Source organism: Lissotriton helveticus, chromosome 12 (assembly GCF_964261635.1).
Source record: "Lissotriton helveticus chromosome 12, aLisHel1.1, whole genome shotgun sequence".
NCBI classification, from domain to species: Eukaryota; Metazoa; Chordata; class Amphibia; order Caudata; family Salamandridae; genus Lissotriton; species Lissotriton helveticus.
The window spans coordinates 610,370,161-610,386,650 of record NC_136073.1 but is presented as its reverse complement, the minus strand read 5'-3'; the positions used below and the strand labels follow the sequence as shown (position 1 = coordinate 610,386,650).

The 16,490-nt window shown below is 44.9% G+C and overlaps 1 protein-coding gene across 1 annotated transcript in view; it reads left to right on the top strand.

Moving 5' to 3' along the window:
* Positions 1–16,490, top strand: part of HASPIN (histone H3 associated protein kinase) — a 775,218-nt gene that overhangs the window by 300,311 nt on the left and 458,417 nt on the right. Inside the window, exon 9 of the mRNA XM_078671435.1 lies at positions 384–469. Within this exon, the coding sequence (XP_078527561.1) occupies positions 384–469 (86 nt within the window). The remainder of the gene's footprint in view (positions 1–383; positions 470–16,490) is intronic.

The window sequence follows — 16,490 nt, the reverse complement described above, 5'->3', positions numbered from 1 at the left end:
CTGCTCAAATATGTTTTGGTTTTCTGTTTAGAAGCTGAAATCCATTTTGCACGTAAGACCACAGAAGTGTGTGAAACAACTCAGCACAAACTTTGCTTCTCATTACTGTGAAACCTGCTCAAGTCCCCTCAGTCAACAGAAGCCTATTACTTGAGTTGGAAAGATTGCTGACATTACTGAAGTAAGTAACCAGTAGTTAATTTGTGTTGGAGAAGCTTTGCTGTTCTCTGTGGTTTGAACGATAATTGTGTGCGTCTGTCTGCACATCTCAGAAAGGAACTTCTTTGTTCTTTTTGGTAATGGTATTTGCTCATACTCTTCAATTTGTCGAATAGAAGAATCAAAAATGTAGTTTATCTTCAATGCTCCACTTGTTCTTATAGATAATCCCCATCCAAGGCGACAAGAAGGTGAATGGTGAGGTTCAAAAAAGCTTTGGAGAGATTCTTCCTGAAATCATAATTTCCAAGTAAGTTAGACCCATTCATCTGCCACTGTGTAATGTTTAAAGCATACTTCAATATATTAACTTTGGTATCTCAAATGAACAGATTTAGACATGCTAAATTAACAGACATGAAAAGGAGCATATAGGTATTTAATCAATCAATTTTGCTCAATTAGCAGCAGTACAAAAAGTTCCAAACAATATGCTATCATCCAATTTTGAAGATTACATATCCAATCAAATGCCTCAGGAGACTTGCACATGAGTTTCAATCCAGTTTATTGAAGTTTATTAATTGTAGCAATAGCACCCCAGCCAAAGCGTTTCGTCCTAGCGGACTTCACCAGGGCTGTGAAATTCAAAAACACATATCAGCATGTTTGCCACATTTGTCAACATAGCTTGTTATTTACAGTAACTAACAAAAATATTCTATCCTCCTACTACTCATGTGTGCAAAATAAGACTTCCTACCTATGTACACTACTTGATTTAAAAAGGATCAATATAATTACCAAGGGAGAGTGAGGATTAGAGAGTTAGTCCTTATCCCCTAGGTTATATGTTAAATCAATGAGAACTAGTCTGTCAATACCTGATGAGAAACTCAAAGCCGTGTATTGTTGCTGGAATGAAAAAATCTTCTTTCTTTTTTATGAAGCCCTCACCCACCAACCTAGTTGGTGGCTTGCTTCATCATCGGGCCCACCTGCTGACACCAAGTGTTTCCCTGGTGTGCTACAATGCCTATGTTACAGCTGAGCTGGTATGCTTACTGAGTGTGCACTGTAGGTGATGTGAAAGTGACATTTAAAAACTGTCCAGTGGTCCCATTATCCAAAGGGATTTAATTTTAATATTTGGGCCTCTGGCAGCAGTAAAAACTAGGCAGCGGATGTAGGTGGAGTTTTATTTAGGGAACTCCTGCATCCCCTCACACTAACTGCAACTCATCTAATGTTGTATACTTAATCCAGTGCCCGTGTGGCCTCCACTACATAGGCATGACAACATGCAAAGTCAGGACAAGAATAGTCGAACACAGAAGCACAATATGATGCAAAAAAAAAAAATCAGTAGCCTCACGGACCACTACATACAACATGGACACACTCTGAACGACATGTCATGGACAGTCATTGAACAATTTGATTACACCAATCAGAATAACGAAAGATTCTTGCTGGCTGGCAAATCAGCTCGACCCTGTCTGACACTCTGAACTGGGGTGGTGGTGTGAGCTAAAGAATGGTGATGGATTAAACCCAGATCAGTTGACTGGGGGTGAGTGTTTGATTTGCTCAAACGCTCTGTCCATCATCCCCTTTGGTATTGCTTTGTTCGCCCTAAGTTGGCAGGGTATGCCCAGACGTGGGTCCCTTGCTCACTTTGCCACTGGATTCAAGATAGCCTGGCTGATGAGGGTTATCAATCCAAAACCGGTCCCAGGATGCTTGTTTCCGGTCCAGGGAAGACATGGCTTGGCCGTTCGGGCTGGACTGTACCCATGGGTCACAGGGTCAGACTGATTTGCATATGGCCATGTCTGAACTGGGGTGGTGGAGTGAGCTAAAGAGGGTGATGGATTAAACCTAGATCAGGTGACTGCGGGTGAATGTTTGATTTGCTCAAACGCTCCGTCCATCATCCCCTTTGGCAACGCTTTCTCATGGCCAGGCATCTCTCCAGCAAGTCAGTATATGCCTGCTCCTGGGGTGTAAGTTATAGTTAGCTCAGGTAACTATAACTGCAGACTTTCACTGGTTTTGTACAATTTAATTCTGAGCCTAACCATAACATCCCTGTAACGTTTGTTTTATTCAGTGAATTTCTAAGCCTTTCTTTGTTCTATTTCCTAACTATAACATCCTTGTAACCTTTGGTTTTTTTCAGTGAATTTCAAAGTTTTTATAATGTTATTTGCTAACTGTAACCTGTGAAAATGAGTGTGTGTCCATGCTATTCTCTGTGGATGTGCGAGTGAGAGCGTATCAATGGGTGTGTGAGTGCCTGCATAAGTGTTTGACTGGGTGTGTGAGTATCTGGCTGGGTCTGAGTAGATGTGAGAGTGTATGAGTGGGTTTGTGATTGCCTCTATGAGTGAGAGTCTATCTGTGAGTGGATGTGAGAGCGTGAGTAGGTGTATTAGTAGGTGCATAAGCCCCTGAGTGGGTCTGTGAGGGGATGCGTAGGCCCCTGAGTGGGTTTGTGAGTGCATGCATGAGTGTCTCATTGGGTCTGTGAGTGGTGTCCATGGAATTGCCCAGAAAACAAACTTAATGGGGAAGCAGGGGCCATCTGGCCTCCCTCCCTGGGTCGATATTGGCCCCTAGGACCCCATCCCCCGGGGCCTGGCCTTCTTTAAATAGGAGAGGGGAGGCCACGTGTCCCCCGAACCATATATAAATATTATCCATCCATCCTACTGGCAATTGCTAGTAGGTAGTGTTGTATGTCGATTAAGATTCAGTATGGATTTTCCCGATTCATGCCCTTATATAGTTTCAATCCACATTGCCCTTATATAGGCATAGAAATCCAGTCCTTATTTAGGCATAGTCCATGCATGGCTACCTCCATCCGTTCATCTACGTCACAACGATTTCTTGGAAAACCAGACTCTTGAGCCGTTAGGGACTTCCCCTTGCTTGGATATTGATTTCTCCAAGAATTCATTCATTATGCATGAACGTCTATTCATTTAGGGGTTCATTCTTGACGTTCATATGCCCGACTTTATGTCAATACTGGCATTCCTAAACACCTTCAAGGTATAAATATACCTTCACTTGCTATGGCAAAGCACGGTGTGGTTCGGTGCAGTACGACTACCTACTTGAACGACGCAGCTCACTACAGCAAGTGCCGAAGGAAGCCAACTCTTCAGCTGATGCACTGACCAAAAGCTGTCATCCTCCTGCTGAGAATCCAGCTCTAGTGTTTCTGACTCACCTTGCGGGGTGTTGGGAAATCGAGTCCCTAGAAAGAGATACCAACCTCTTTCATTCTAAGGTATGTGGCTGATTAGAACCTAGAGAAACCTTTGGCAGATGCTTGGCAAAACTAAACTTAAGCTAAACAGCACCTACTACTTCCCTCGTACTGGACCTAGGTTAGGTACACTGGGATAGGCGTATTTTAGAAGCACCAGTTGAGTATTTTAGCCTGTTATTTATGTATGTATTTATATATATGTCCTAGCAACAGACAATGCTATTACAGTATTATCTTATATTACTGTTTGCACTGTACGCATTATAATTCGCATTCTGTGTAACGATTATAGCAGTTCATATCTCTTGCATGAGAAATGAGACTGTTCAATAAACCCCTTTTATTGAAACGCCCGTCTCTCTATTTCTATGCAACTCTGTAGAAACAAAGCATGCACGATTGACTGAGTGAAATAGTTATCTATTGTTTCCACGACTCTGAAGATATCGTTTCGATTCTAGGGGAAACAAAGTTGTCATGTTTATGCGGTTGTCAGAGATTAATCCCTTCTTGTTTATTCAAGAAAGTTTCTAGGGACCTCTGAGTTAGCTGGCACACACAATTAAGTTTAGTATACTCGATAGAGACATATTGACCTCAGTCCTGTGTCAAATCTATAGTGTACATTATTCCAATGTGCAGAGCCTATTGGGACTATAGGAACTACACTACATGGCACCCAAGGGTTTAGTAAGGAACTAATTTAACACTAGATACTAAAGTAACTCAGTCAGGCTTTTCTCAGAGACCCCTTTTTCTGTAATACTCCAATAGAAGTCTGGAGTGGGTAAAGGGACAATATCCGCCATAGCTGAGTAGGACGAGAAAATCCTATGTATTAGCTTTTTGGTTTGTTCAACGTTGAAGGATACAGTGTTCCAAAATATTGTGCACCTTATCTTTGTTCCCTTGAAACTTGCTCTGCAGTTTTCATTAAACAAAAATGTCCCTAAACGGGGATAACAACACCGAAACCGGTGGAGCTGCGACTTATCCGGCCGATGCAACTTTTAACTTCACAGGTTTCCAAGAAACTGATGAGAATGCTGTAGTCATTCCTCAAAATTTAAGGAAAGCCATCATCATAAAACTTATAAAACATGGCCTAACATCAAGAGGTGGTAGGGCAGTTTTTGTGATAGAGGCACATAAATATCACCAAACAGAGGTATTATATTCATGGATAGTCTTCCCAGAAGCAAATCCAGTAACACACGTGTTTTACTTCTACAAAGAAGATGAACCACCAGAGGAATATATTCCTTTAGAGGATATTGAAATTCCACTTACATACCAGGAGCATGAGCTCTGGTTTAAAGGCACCCTAAAACATTTAAATCACATTACCAGGCTCGGTCCAATAGGTAGACCAGGAGCTACATGGCCGGTTTTAGCTGGCTATACACCACATCCTGACATTAACGACATGTCAGATGTAGAATTACTAGCTCAACTCAAAGAGTTAATCAAAATCTACAGACAATTAGTCCAATATGTCATGCAGACTCTTACTGTCCGACCTGCAATAGTTATTCCACAACATACCTCTCAGCAGGGAAATACACTAAAATTACACCACAGACTTTACACTCAGTCATTGGTAAATTATCTGCAAAACGTGAACAAATTCCATTCTGGATAGCTCAAACAATTACTTAAATCAAAGCAGTATTTCCTAATACTAGCCCCCATGAGAAACACAGGATCTGAACAATCTGTTTACCAATGGAGATCACACCACATCTGGAGGACTGCACCACTTGGGGTACAGTCTTTGCTGCTATCTACACTAAAACACATGGTGTTCCGTCCATGGAGGTAATACCAGACGTCCTGAAACAGATTCAAAACTAATATGGACGGGGCTGGGCCTGCTCTAAATTTAGGTATGAAACTACTGAAAGATTTCAAACAGGTCTCGACAATAATATTAGCTAATATTAAAGGAGAAGCAGCATCTGTGGCGATCCGCCAGAAATTAAGAGAATTTGACGTAACTGAGCAACCACAAGAACTAGCCAGAATAAAAATCCTATGAAGAATTAGGCAGAGACAGTCTGGGTGGGGAACCAGTGAAACCCCAACTGTCTGAAAGTCCTAATTAGGCCTTTACTAAAAACACTCCTACTCCTTCTAAAAAGAAGTGGGAAAATAGCAAACAAACTTCTAAAGAGAAGTTTTCTCATTCCAGAGGTAGGTCTTCTCAAAAGGAGCCCTCTGAAAGGAGGTGCAACCTCAGGAATAGGGATAATTTGAGAAAACCTGATGGATATCAAGATACTGATGCACGTTCCTCTCGTACCTTTCAGACTTCATCACAGAAATACGGAGGAAGAGGACGGTCAGAAAACAAGGAAGAACGCGCAAAGTCCAAAGACGATCAACACGTTCAGAAAAGCAAGAAATCTCAATTTAGCAAAAAGAAGGTAGCAGGTCTAAAAAACAGACATGCCGAGGATCTTGAGGACACAACTCAAGAACGGAGAATGGGCTCAGACAATGTTGGACAGCGCAGCAGAAGTCACATAGCTCGCCAGAACCTGAAGGATCTTCTGGAGACAGTAGACTCGAATGAATGTATTCCAGTTGAAACTGCAGATACGAGGGTTAGTTCTCCACATAGGTTATATGAAATAACACTCCGGATGGAGGGAGACATACCAAGAAAAGTGAGAGCACCCTTTTGGGAGCGACTTTCTAAGGGTTATGATATTCTTCTAGCTGAACAAGACTGGCCATCAGAATTTGTCAGGGAGTGCCCAGATGGCCATGTACAACTCAGGAAATTAACTGCCTGGTTTACTGAACAACGAGTGCACGAGGGGTGGTTTAAACAACGGGTCATCTATAATAATGACAATCGTAATTACACACACATAAGTTAATAAGGTACTTTTAGTGACACGTTTTTTCATATGTGCACTATTATTATCTCATTTTTTCATTGGTCGTTTATTAGACGGCAGGAAGATTAGTTACTTTTGTTCATAGGAGATAGGATTTTATTTTATAATGGTTGAGTAAGTGCAATGATGTCACTTTTTGAATAGAAAAGTAGGAATTCACTAAAGTTTATTGACCATTGTTACGCCACAGACATTAAAGTATGAAGTACGAGCAGCATAGTCTGTCTTCTATGTCTGTTCTTAGAAACGTTCATAATACCTGGCTTAGGGCCTTGACGTGGTGAACGCTGTCGCGCAGACGTACACATCAAGGAGTAGGAGAAAGCGAGGAGAAGTTGGCGTTTGTTTGCCAGGTACGATGGCGTTGGAAGTTAGCAGTGAGACATGGTTTTTGGAGTAGTAATTCGGAAACGCTAGTGACTACATGATGGCTGTTTCGTTTGTTGTTTATTTTGTAGAATATTATATATATATCGATTATTGGAGAATCAATCGCTCGAAGATTGCAACCAGCGGTTTAAAGTAGGTGGCCTTTAATTTTATACCGGCCAGATGCTTTTTTAAGTGGCACAAACATGATTGATATATACTTATCTGTTTCGTTGGCTCTTACAGGCAGTGGTCATATTTAGTCCAAATTCTTTTGAGCGTTTCACCATAGGTGAGTGTTTGTGTGTTAACCAGCACCGAGATTGAGCACAGGGAGAGAGGGGCACTTATTAATTTGCACGGCACTTTGCATTCGTTTTCTTTGACACATACCACAAGGTCTGAATCATTTACATGGGATTCAGTTGGACTCTTTGTTCAGTGAACGCATCAGGAAATTTTTGTAATACGCTCTGTGTGAGCGGAAGGGTCTATCCCTAATGACTTGTGTATAAAGAGCCTAATGTTATAATTTGTTTTGATTACAAGGAATGTTTTCATTGTTTTAGTGCTCCCCTGATGAAGGTACTTACTGAAATGCATTGGGAGAGGTGAGATTGCTATGATTATCATATATGGATCATTGTTCACGATATAAACAAGAATCAGAATACAGTTCCAAGAATGAAGACCAGGAAGCATTCGGATTTTTAATTTCCCTATTTTTGACAGTAGATTTTACAAAAGGAATGTTTGAATAGATATAATGTTTTGTGATAAAAGTGGCTGATACTTGCAACATAGCATTGTATACTAATGAATAGAATATACTTTGCACCGTAAGGGCTTGTGGAAAGTGCATCCCTTACAAACTGTTCTGTTTTATGAAGACATCATTATGCCAGCCTTCTCTAATCATATTCCAATACATTTAAAATATACGTATGCCAGGAAATGGGCAGTCGCTCAAGCTCCGGCATTATATAAACATCATGTTGGATGGGATGAGAATTCTCCTCACCACAATATCCAGTTAAAAAATCAACCAACTGCACAAAGGCAGTACTCAGTTAAGCAAGAAGCTAAAAATCAGGTCAGGGAGATATTAGATCAACTTGAGTCCCAAGGGGTGATTGAAACATGCACCTCATCAATGAACAATCCTTTGTTTCCTAGCTCCAAACCAGACAATACATATAGTCTAGTATTGGATTACAGATATGTAAACTCTTTTTGCAAAACATTTGCAGTGCAAAATGCACGCAGTACAGCATTAATGAATAACATTGTGCGGGAAAAAATATAAAACCACATTAGACATTTCAAATGGTTTCTTTTGTCAAAACATTGCACCAGAAAAATAGGTATTTGACCGCTTTCTCAATCATGGGGACACAGCGTCACTTCTGTTGCCTCCCTTAAGCATTCAAGATTAGTCCTGGGTTATTCTCAGAAAGGGTAACAGAGTTACTACAAACTTATGATGACGAGGCATTGTCATATGTCAATGTCATCTATCTGACAGACGATTACCTGGACAGGCACTTGAACAGGTTGAACACCATTATACTTCGCTTCGCCTCTGAAGGGTACAAATTCAATTTTAAGAAATCAAGAATTGCCCATCTCAAAGTCCTTTTTCTAGTACATGAGTTATCAAGTGAAGGAAAAAGCCCGGCAGCCAAATTTTTAGAAAAGTGTGCGCTGCTCTTACCTCCAAAAACGCTGAAAAACGTAGTCAATTCTGGGATTCCTGAATTCCGGAAGAACTAACATTCTAAACTACGCAGAAAGGGTTAAACCTCTCTACGAATTAATCAAACCTGATTTTAAACTTATTCATTGGAAAAAAGAACACACAGAAATTTTGCTTTCACTTCAAACAGACATGTTAGCAACAAAACATTTGCAAACACGCATAAACGTACGCAGTTTAGTGATCCGAATCATTCCAGGACAATGCAGATTCACGTACTTAACTTTTAAAGAAGGTGAAAAAGTACCAATAGCTTACAAATCACATTTGTACACACAAGCAGAAATGAAATTCACTTCTACAGAAAAAATTCTGACAGCTGTTCTAACTGCTGTAGCAAAAGAGAGAGTCCTCGCACAGGGAAAACACATTATGATCGTAACTCCTGTACTTGCCTTAGAAGCAGTGACAAAAGCGAGCATTCCAAATGCTAAAGCTTTACATCCGAGATGGATACAATGGGTTAATTCTCTTGCTGCAACTGATGTTGAAAAAGTTATTTTTTTTTCTTTTCAAAAACCTTTATTTTGTAAGAAAGGGAATACAGTTACAGACCTACAACCACCATGGCTGGTCAGTTATACGCAATAACAGTAGCACAATAATACACAGCTCATCAGCCGACAACCCGAGGGCCCGGCAGCGAAAAGGCACGATGTTATATAGAGCTCGTGGCAATAAGAGGATACATAAAAGGTTTCACATTTTATATATTATAAATAACAAAAATTGAAACACAAAAAGAAGTCGAGGCGGTACCATGCAATGTAATGACTGTCTCATGCGGCAGGGGGAGAAAGGCGAATAATAAGTATTGCTACGAAGAAGGAGAGATCTTGGGAGAGGGGGGGGCCGAGAGCAAGCAATACATCGCATACAACGGGAAACTGGGAAGCCGAAACGTACAGTTAAGGAAATTGAGGAGTGTCGAGAGCTTCAGTAAGGGGGGGAGTGCATATCTCTCCTCGGTACGAATTCCATTGACCCCATATCCTTCCCCATTTCTTGGGCCTACCACGGGAAACATACACGATTTTTTCTCTAAGCATGCACCAGTCCATGTTTTCTTTCCAAGTTAGGACTGATGGTGCCCTCTGAGATCCCCACAATTGAGCAATGTCTCTTTTCGCAATCATGTTGCCCAGTGTGACCCATTGAGTCTGAGCAACAGTGCATTGATTCGGCTCCCAAATGTTCAACAAACAGCGTCTGGCCTCAGGCAATAACCCAACACCCGTCACCTCACCCATCACCGCATGCACTCGCGTCCAAAAAACCACTACCTCCGGACATTCCCATATAATGTGGAGGAAGGTAGCAAGCATACCACAGCCACGCCTACACAGCCCATCCGCAGAATAACCCATATGTATCAATCGTGGACCCGTGACATAGACACGGTGCAGAATCTTCAGCTGTACCAGTCGGAGACGCGCCGGAATCGCGACCTCTTTAGGGGAGGACATCGCAGCCTGCCAGTCTTCATCGTCCAATTCCAGTCCATCGCCAGTCCATGCACCCCGAAGCTGTACAAGGAGGTCCGAACGGTCATTAATAAGTTTTTTATAGATAAGAGAGATAGTGCTGTCAGGGACGTGTCCGTCCAGCACTCTGTCCTCCAGGGGAGAAGACTCCGGGATCGTAGTTCCAGCTGGGAAAACCGATTCAAGTGCGTGACGGACTTGGAGATATCGGAAATATTCCCTATCACTCAACTTATATTCCTGTTTCAGTTCATCAAAAGTCTTGACTCTATTTTTGGCCCAGAAATCGCCCACTTTACTGATGCCAATAAGGTCCCATCTATCGAATCCCTTCGACGTCCATAGACCACCCAGTCTCTCCGCAGCATATAGGGGGGTCGCTCTAGTCAGCCTATCCGTCCACCCCGTAGCCGTAGTTGCACTACCCCACACTCGCACCGCCACCCCAGTGGGACCCGTCAGGTTCTTCCTGGCGGCTCTAGAATAGAGCGCTCTATTATAGTCGCCCCCGGGCAGCTGCCACCTATCCATCTCGAATGCGGGATTCGGAACAGGACCGTACATGGCATGGTTAACAGCGCTCAGTTGAGATGCCCAGTAGTATTGTTTAATATCAGGCAACGCTATACCACCGTCGTACCAGGGCAAAGTCAATTTTGCCAATGCTATGCGGGGTCGCCCGCCCCACATCAGTCTCCTCTGGAGGCCCTCAATTTCACGAAAATAGCTAGCCGGCACCAGATCAAGTGTGTTTTGGACGGCGTACAAGAATCGGGGAAGAGACATCATCTTGAACAGGGCCGCTCTTCCTAAAGGGGACAAAGGCAAGCCACACCACGCCGCAACATCCGACCTAAGCCGGGCAAGTGGAGGTAATAAATTACGCTCATAGCGTACTGTGGGGTCCAATGAAATGTAGATCCCCAAGTACTTAAAGCCGCCTCTAGAAACGGGTATCGGGCAAATGCGGGGCAGAGAAGATAATTCTCCAGTAAGTGGGTAGATACAGGACTTGGCCCAATTGATAACTAAACCGGAGTTCCTCCCGAAGGAACTCAAGACGTCAAATAGGACTCCCATTGACTTACGGGGAGAGGTCAGGTACAACAATATGTCGTCGGCATATAGCGATATACGATCCTCTAAGTCAGGGGACCATCGAATGCCCTTGAGCGAGGGTTCCCAGCGGAGCCACGCGGCAAGGGGTTCAAGGGCAAGCGCAAGCGCAAAAAGGAGTGGCGACAAAGGGCACCCCTGTCTCGTGCCGCGTCCGAGAACAAAGGGTTCCGAGGCCCTGCCGTTGACCACCACCTGAGCCAGCAGTTGCTCATACAGAAGTCTGACCCACATGATGAACTTAGGGCCAAAACCAAACTTAGCAAGGGCAGCCCACAGATATGGCCATTCCACCGTGTCGAAGGCCATCGAGGCATCAAGAGAAACCAAGATGGCCGGCTCGTCAAGAGACCCCGCTCTCGCTTAGATGCCATGAAGACGGCGAAGATTGAGCGCGGTGTTCCGATGGGGGATAAAGCCAGATTGGTCCGGGTGTATAAAGTCACTGATCACCGCAATCAGCCGTTTAGCCAAAAGCTTCGCCAGGATCTTGGGCTCCGCATTAAAAAGCGATATCGGCCGATACGATGAACACGGGGCTTGCCATCTTTATGGATGACCACAATGGACGCCAATCTCTGATCCCGGGGAAGGGATCCAAGGTCTCGCGATGCCGAGAACATCCGACGAAGATACGGCGCCATTTTGTCAGGGCACAGCTTGTACAGTTCGACGGGTATACCGTTCGGACCGGAGGCCTTCCCCGAGCGAAGTGAGCGGATAGCGAGTGCAACTTCATCGGTGGAAAATTCCGCCTCCATAAGCTCCTTGTCCGATTCTGACAGGCTAGGCAACGCGATATCCCGGAGCAACAAGTGAGAGTCTTCCTCCGGTCTATCCGAGACCGGCGCGTAAACCTTCTGAAAATGCTGGGCAAAGACCTCGACTATCTCAACCGGGTCCACCACTCGCGTTCCATCCACTTTCTCAACAACAGGCACCACCCGATTCAATCTATCCCTTTTGTCTATCCAAGCAATCAACTTTCCCGCTTTGTCACCCACATCATACAAACACCCCTGTTGCTCACAATTCATTGCCCTGGCCGCGTCAGTTACCAGAGCTCTATATTCAGACTGTTAAAGAACCAAAGAGTGCAGTCCCTCAGGTGTAACCCCAGACTCCATCCGTTCCTCCAACCCAGTGATTTCATTTTCCAAGCCCACCACTTCCTCATTTTTGCGCTTCCTCTCGCTAGCAATCAAGGACAGAGTCTGACCACGGATCACAGTTTTATAAGCCTCCCACAAGGAGACAGGGGAGGACACCGACCCCTCATTCTCAGCAAAATAGAAATCTATACACTTAACCACCTCCGTTCTAATTTTGGGGTTACGAAGGTGCCATGGATTGATCGGGGCAATCCGACCCCCGGCCCCCAGCTGTACGTCAACAGTGAGCCAGAGTGGGGAGTGGTCTGAGATCCCCCTAGCTAAATGCCTGATTTCCCTTACAGAGACCATCTGCACCGCCGGTACGAGGATATAATCGAGTCTCGAGAGACTCCCATGAGCTCCCGAGTAGAAGGTATACTGGAGCTGCCCAGGGTGCAGTTGCCTCCAACAATCCGCTAGACCCAACATGTCCAAAAAATTTCCCAGCCATAGCTGCGATGTGGGAAGGAGTCTGGGGGGGCTACGATCTTCCTCCCCATTGACAACTGAATTAAAATCGCCACCCACTACCAACAAGCCGTCAGGGAACCCCAGGACCACCCTACCCAAATCAGTAAATGTGGTGGACTGTAGACCAGGCGGAACATACACAGACAAAATGGAGATAGTCTTCCCCTCCCACCGACCCGTAATAGCCGCATAGCGGCCTCTATCATCCAGCACCGTGTCATCTATCTCCAGGGGGAGGGAGTTCCTGACCAGGACGCCCGCCCCCACGACCCAGTGGTAAATCCAGAATGGGCCACCAACCGCTAGCCCCGTCTATTCAGTGCTTGGCACGTATTTCCTACTAAATGTGTCTCCTGGAGTAAAACTATATCCGGGGAGCATCGTTTCAAATATTGCAAAACTATCCCCCGTTTTATCCTATCACCAAGACCGTTGACGTTCCAGCTCAGTACCCTCAGCCCCCTACCTCCCATCCCAGAAATGAACACTCTGCCCCCCCGCCACAAAACAGGCACATAGCAGAAAATATGGAACAAAGCGCAGCCTCGATACAAACAAGAAAGAAAAGACCCCCCCGCCACCCCCAAAAGAACCCTCAAAACACACACCCCCCACCCTGCACCCCTGCGGTAGACCAAAAAGCCACCCCAACTTGCAGTGTGCCTGTCTCCCCATTAAACTAACCTACAAGAAGAGAGAAAAAAGTCCCCAAAGGAGGAAGAGTCCCGAATCCCCCCACCCCCGGGTATCCACACTGTATAGACATAATAGTCACAGAGCCACTGCCATAAAGTTGGGCTCGCCGGCTTAGACTCACTACTCCTGTTCTTCCAAGCCGCCTTCGGCGCCCCTCGAACTCTCCGGGCTGGTATGGCGCGTCGACAAAGTGTCCAACCAGTCACTGGCCACCTCGGGGCATTCAAAAGAGCACACGTTCTCCATGTTCAATCCTCAGGCGGGCCGGGAAAAGCATGGCGTATTTTAGTCCCATGTCCCTGAGTCGCCTTTTCACCCCCGTAAAACCCATACGTTGTTTCTGCACCGCCTGTGTAAAGTCCGGGTAAAAACTGATCAACGCATTCTCAAATTTAGTGGGACCATTGGTACGTGAGGCTTGCAGGATAGCATCCCTGTCCCTGAAATTAAAAATCCTGGCTATTTTATGCCTCGGAGTGGCTCCCAGCTTGGGCTTCCCACCAGGGACTCTGAGTCCGCTCCACCGTAAAAAGTTTACTGAGGCCCTTTGGTGCCAAGTGATTCAAAACAAGGTCTTCCACCAGAATGTCTGTAGACAAGTCTGCGGAGTTCTCCGGAACACCTACGATGCGGATGTTGTTGCGTCTGGCCCGGCTCTCGAAATCATCCAGCCGACGGGCAAACCAGTCATTGGACGTTCGGAGATTGCGGACTTCGGTCTGGAGATCCGAGACATCCGTGGTCAGGCTCGCGGTCTTGATATCAAGGGACTTGACCCGCTCATTGGTTTTCCCCAAGTCTGTCCTGATAAGATTGACTTCGATCGCCACCGTGTCTATCTTAGCTGCCAGGGTTTCATACTGCTGGCCCATAGTAGTCCGAACACTTGCAATGGCGCCCATAACATCCTTCAAAGTTGGCTCCTCAGTCTCAGGAGGACCATCACCAGTTTCCTCAAGGACCTTGCTCGCTCCGCCTGGGGATCCCTTCGGGCGAGTAAAGCAATCTATGGTCTGAGATTGGGCAACCCCTCCTCGGAATGGGCCTCTGGTGGCACGCTTCTCGACATCCGCCCTGCCCGCCATGATGGACGACGAGCTCTGACGGAACCTTTGGGATCTGGTCAGAATGATTACCTTCGTGGCAAGCCTGTAGAGGCGAGAGGGCGAGGATCAAAGGCCGGCGTAGGACTGGCAGCAGAACCAGGGCAGCCGTGCCGATCGGCAGCAAGTCGCCGTCAACAATGACCAAGAGCGAAACCGAAAGTACCACAGGGGCAGCGGACGTGTCGCACCAGCCGTTGTTGTTCAATTGCCACCTGGGTACCTCGGGGACTCAAGCCCCCGGATGGTCTTCGGTATAGGCCGCAAATTTCAAAGTGCAGTAAGTCCGGTTCCCGGCAGCCAATTCGATTTTCGGAAAAAGTTTGCGTATCAGCAGGGCATCAGCGAAAAGTACCCGTCGTCCAAATCAGGATTCTTTACGGGATAGATTCGGGAGGCGGAAAGGGTCTCGGGAGCCCTGCGCTCACGCGTCCATCTTGGATACGCGCGAAGCTCCTCCGTTGAATACGTTTTTGATCCCTATTTAAAAACACAAGCATTTCTACAATACGTACAAGAATGTCCTCTGCCTACTGAAATTCTGCCTCTAGACCAGTATGAGTGTATAATTTATACTGACGGATCAGCACAACCCGCTACAGGGGTAAACAAGCTTACAGTGCTGCATGCGCGATCGTTAAAGGTCATATGCGCGATGGCAAATTCAGACCTATGGATCAAGGCGAAGAAGAGATACCTGCCTATTATATTCAAAAGAAAGGCCCCAAAAAAGGTCCAAATATATTTATGCTAGCCTCGAACCACATAAGAGATTCTTGAACACATATTTGCAAAAATATAAAAGATATTTTTTATTTTATGAGAATATTTTTCCAATTCATAAACATAATCAAGATAAATTCATTACATATAAATCATAACTATTCAATATAGGGAAAATACAAAAAATATATAAAACAGTTACATCGTCACCATAGCCCACACACCTTACAGCACTCTCATATCAACATGCATACACCTCAAATCAAACAAATCCAACAGATTCATATATGACTCGGCAGCGATGTTATAATCAGCGATCAATTGGGAACAGTTGGAACAGTATCCCGAATCACTCAGATGATCCTCGGGTGGTAAAAACGCCTAAATTCAGACCTATGGTCACAAAAACCCAATCTCTAGGAGATTGTACAGCTCTGCGAGCTGAACTCCAAGCATTCATCATGGTACTTGAAAATACGGATCGCGAATTCCCCACACTCATAGTGTGCGATTCTTTCTATTGTGTCCAATCTTACAATGAATATTTACAGAATTGGCTTTAAAAAGGTTTCAAAGATGCAAAAGGTGGCACAATCGAGCATAAAACGCTTTGCGAACAAGTAGTTCAGTTATGAGAAGGACTTCAAAACACTCACGTGATACACACGCTGAGTGATGGCGTTCACGTTGAAGGGAATTCATTGGCTGATGAATCCGCGAAGGCAGCTGTGCAAACGGCTTCTGTAGCTGCAATCACTTGTTCAAAAAACGAAAATAGACCGTGAAATAATGCTGTCTGTCAATGCTTGAAGCAAGGACAGCGGTAAAATATTACCTAAAGTGTTTCAACTCAAATACTCGTGTATATAACTGATGCAAATAATGTTCCGTTTGCTCGAATCCCTGGAGTGGGGGGGATAGAGTAATTACAAACATGGAACATAGATTAGGACTAACCCTAGCAGCACATGAAGGGCTCGCCTCTGCACATGCAGGTGTTTCCGCCACGGTATCATTATCAAATCAAAGATATTGGTGGCCAAGCATGAGGAAACAAACCAGAAACTACGTTTTGGATTGTGAAATATGCCAAAAGATGAAAGTCTCTACAGTGAAACGTCCTGCGCAGACGCCCCTGTTAATTTCAGATAAACCATTAGCTTGCGTTTACCTGGACCACTGCGGTCCCTTACAGAGGGATGGTAACTATAAATACATCATGGTCGCAGTGGATTAGTGTTCAAGGTTCATTTGGATGTGGCCTCAGCGC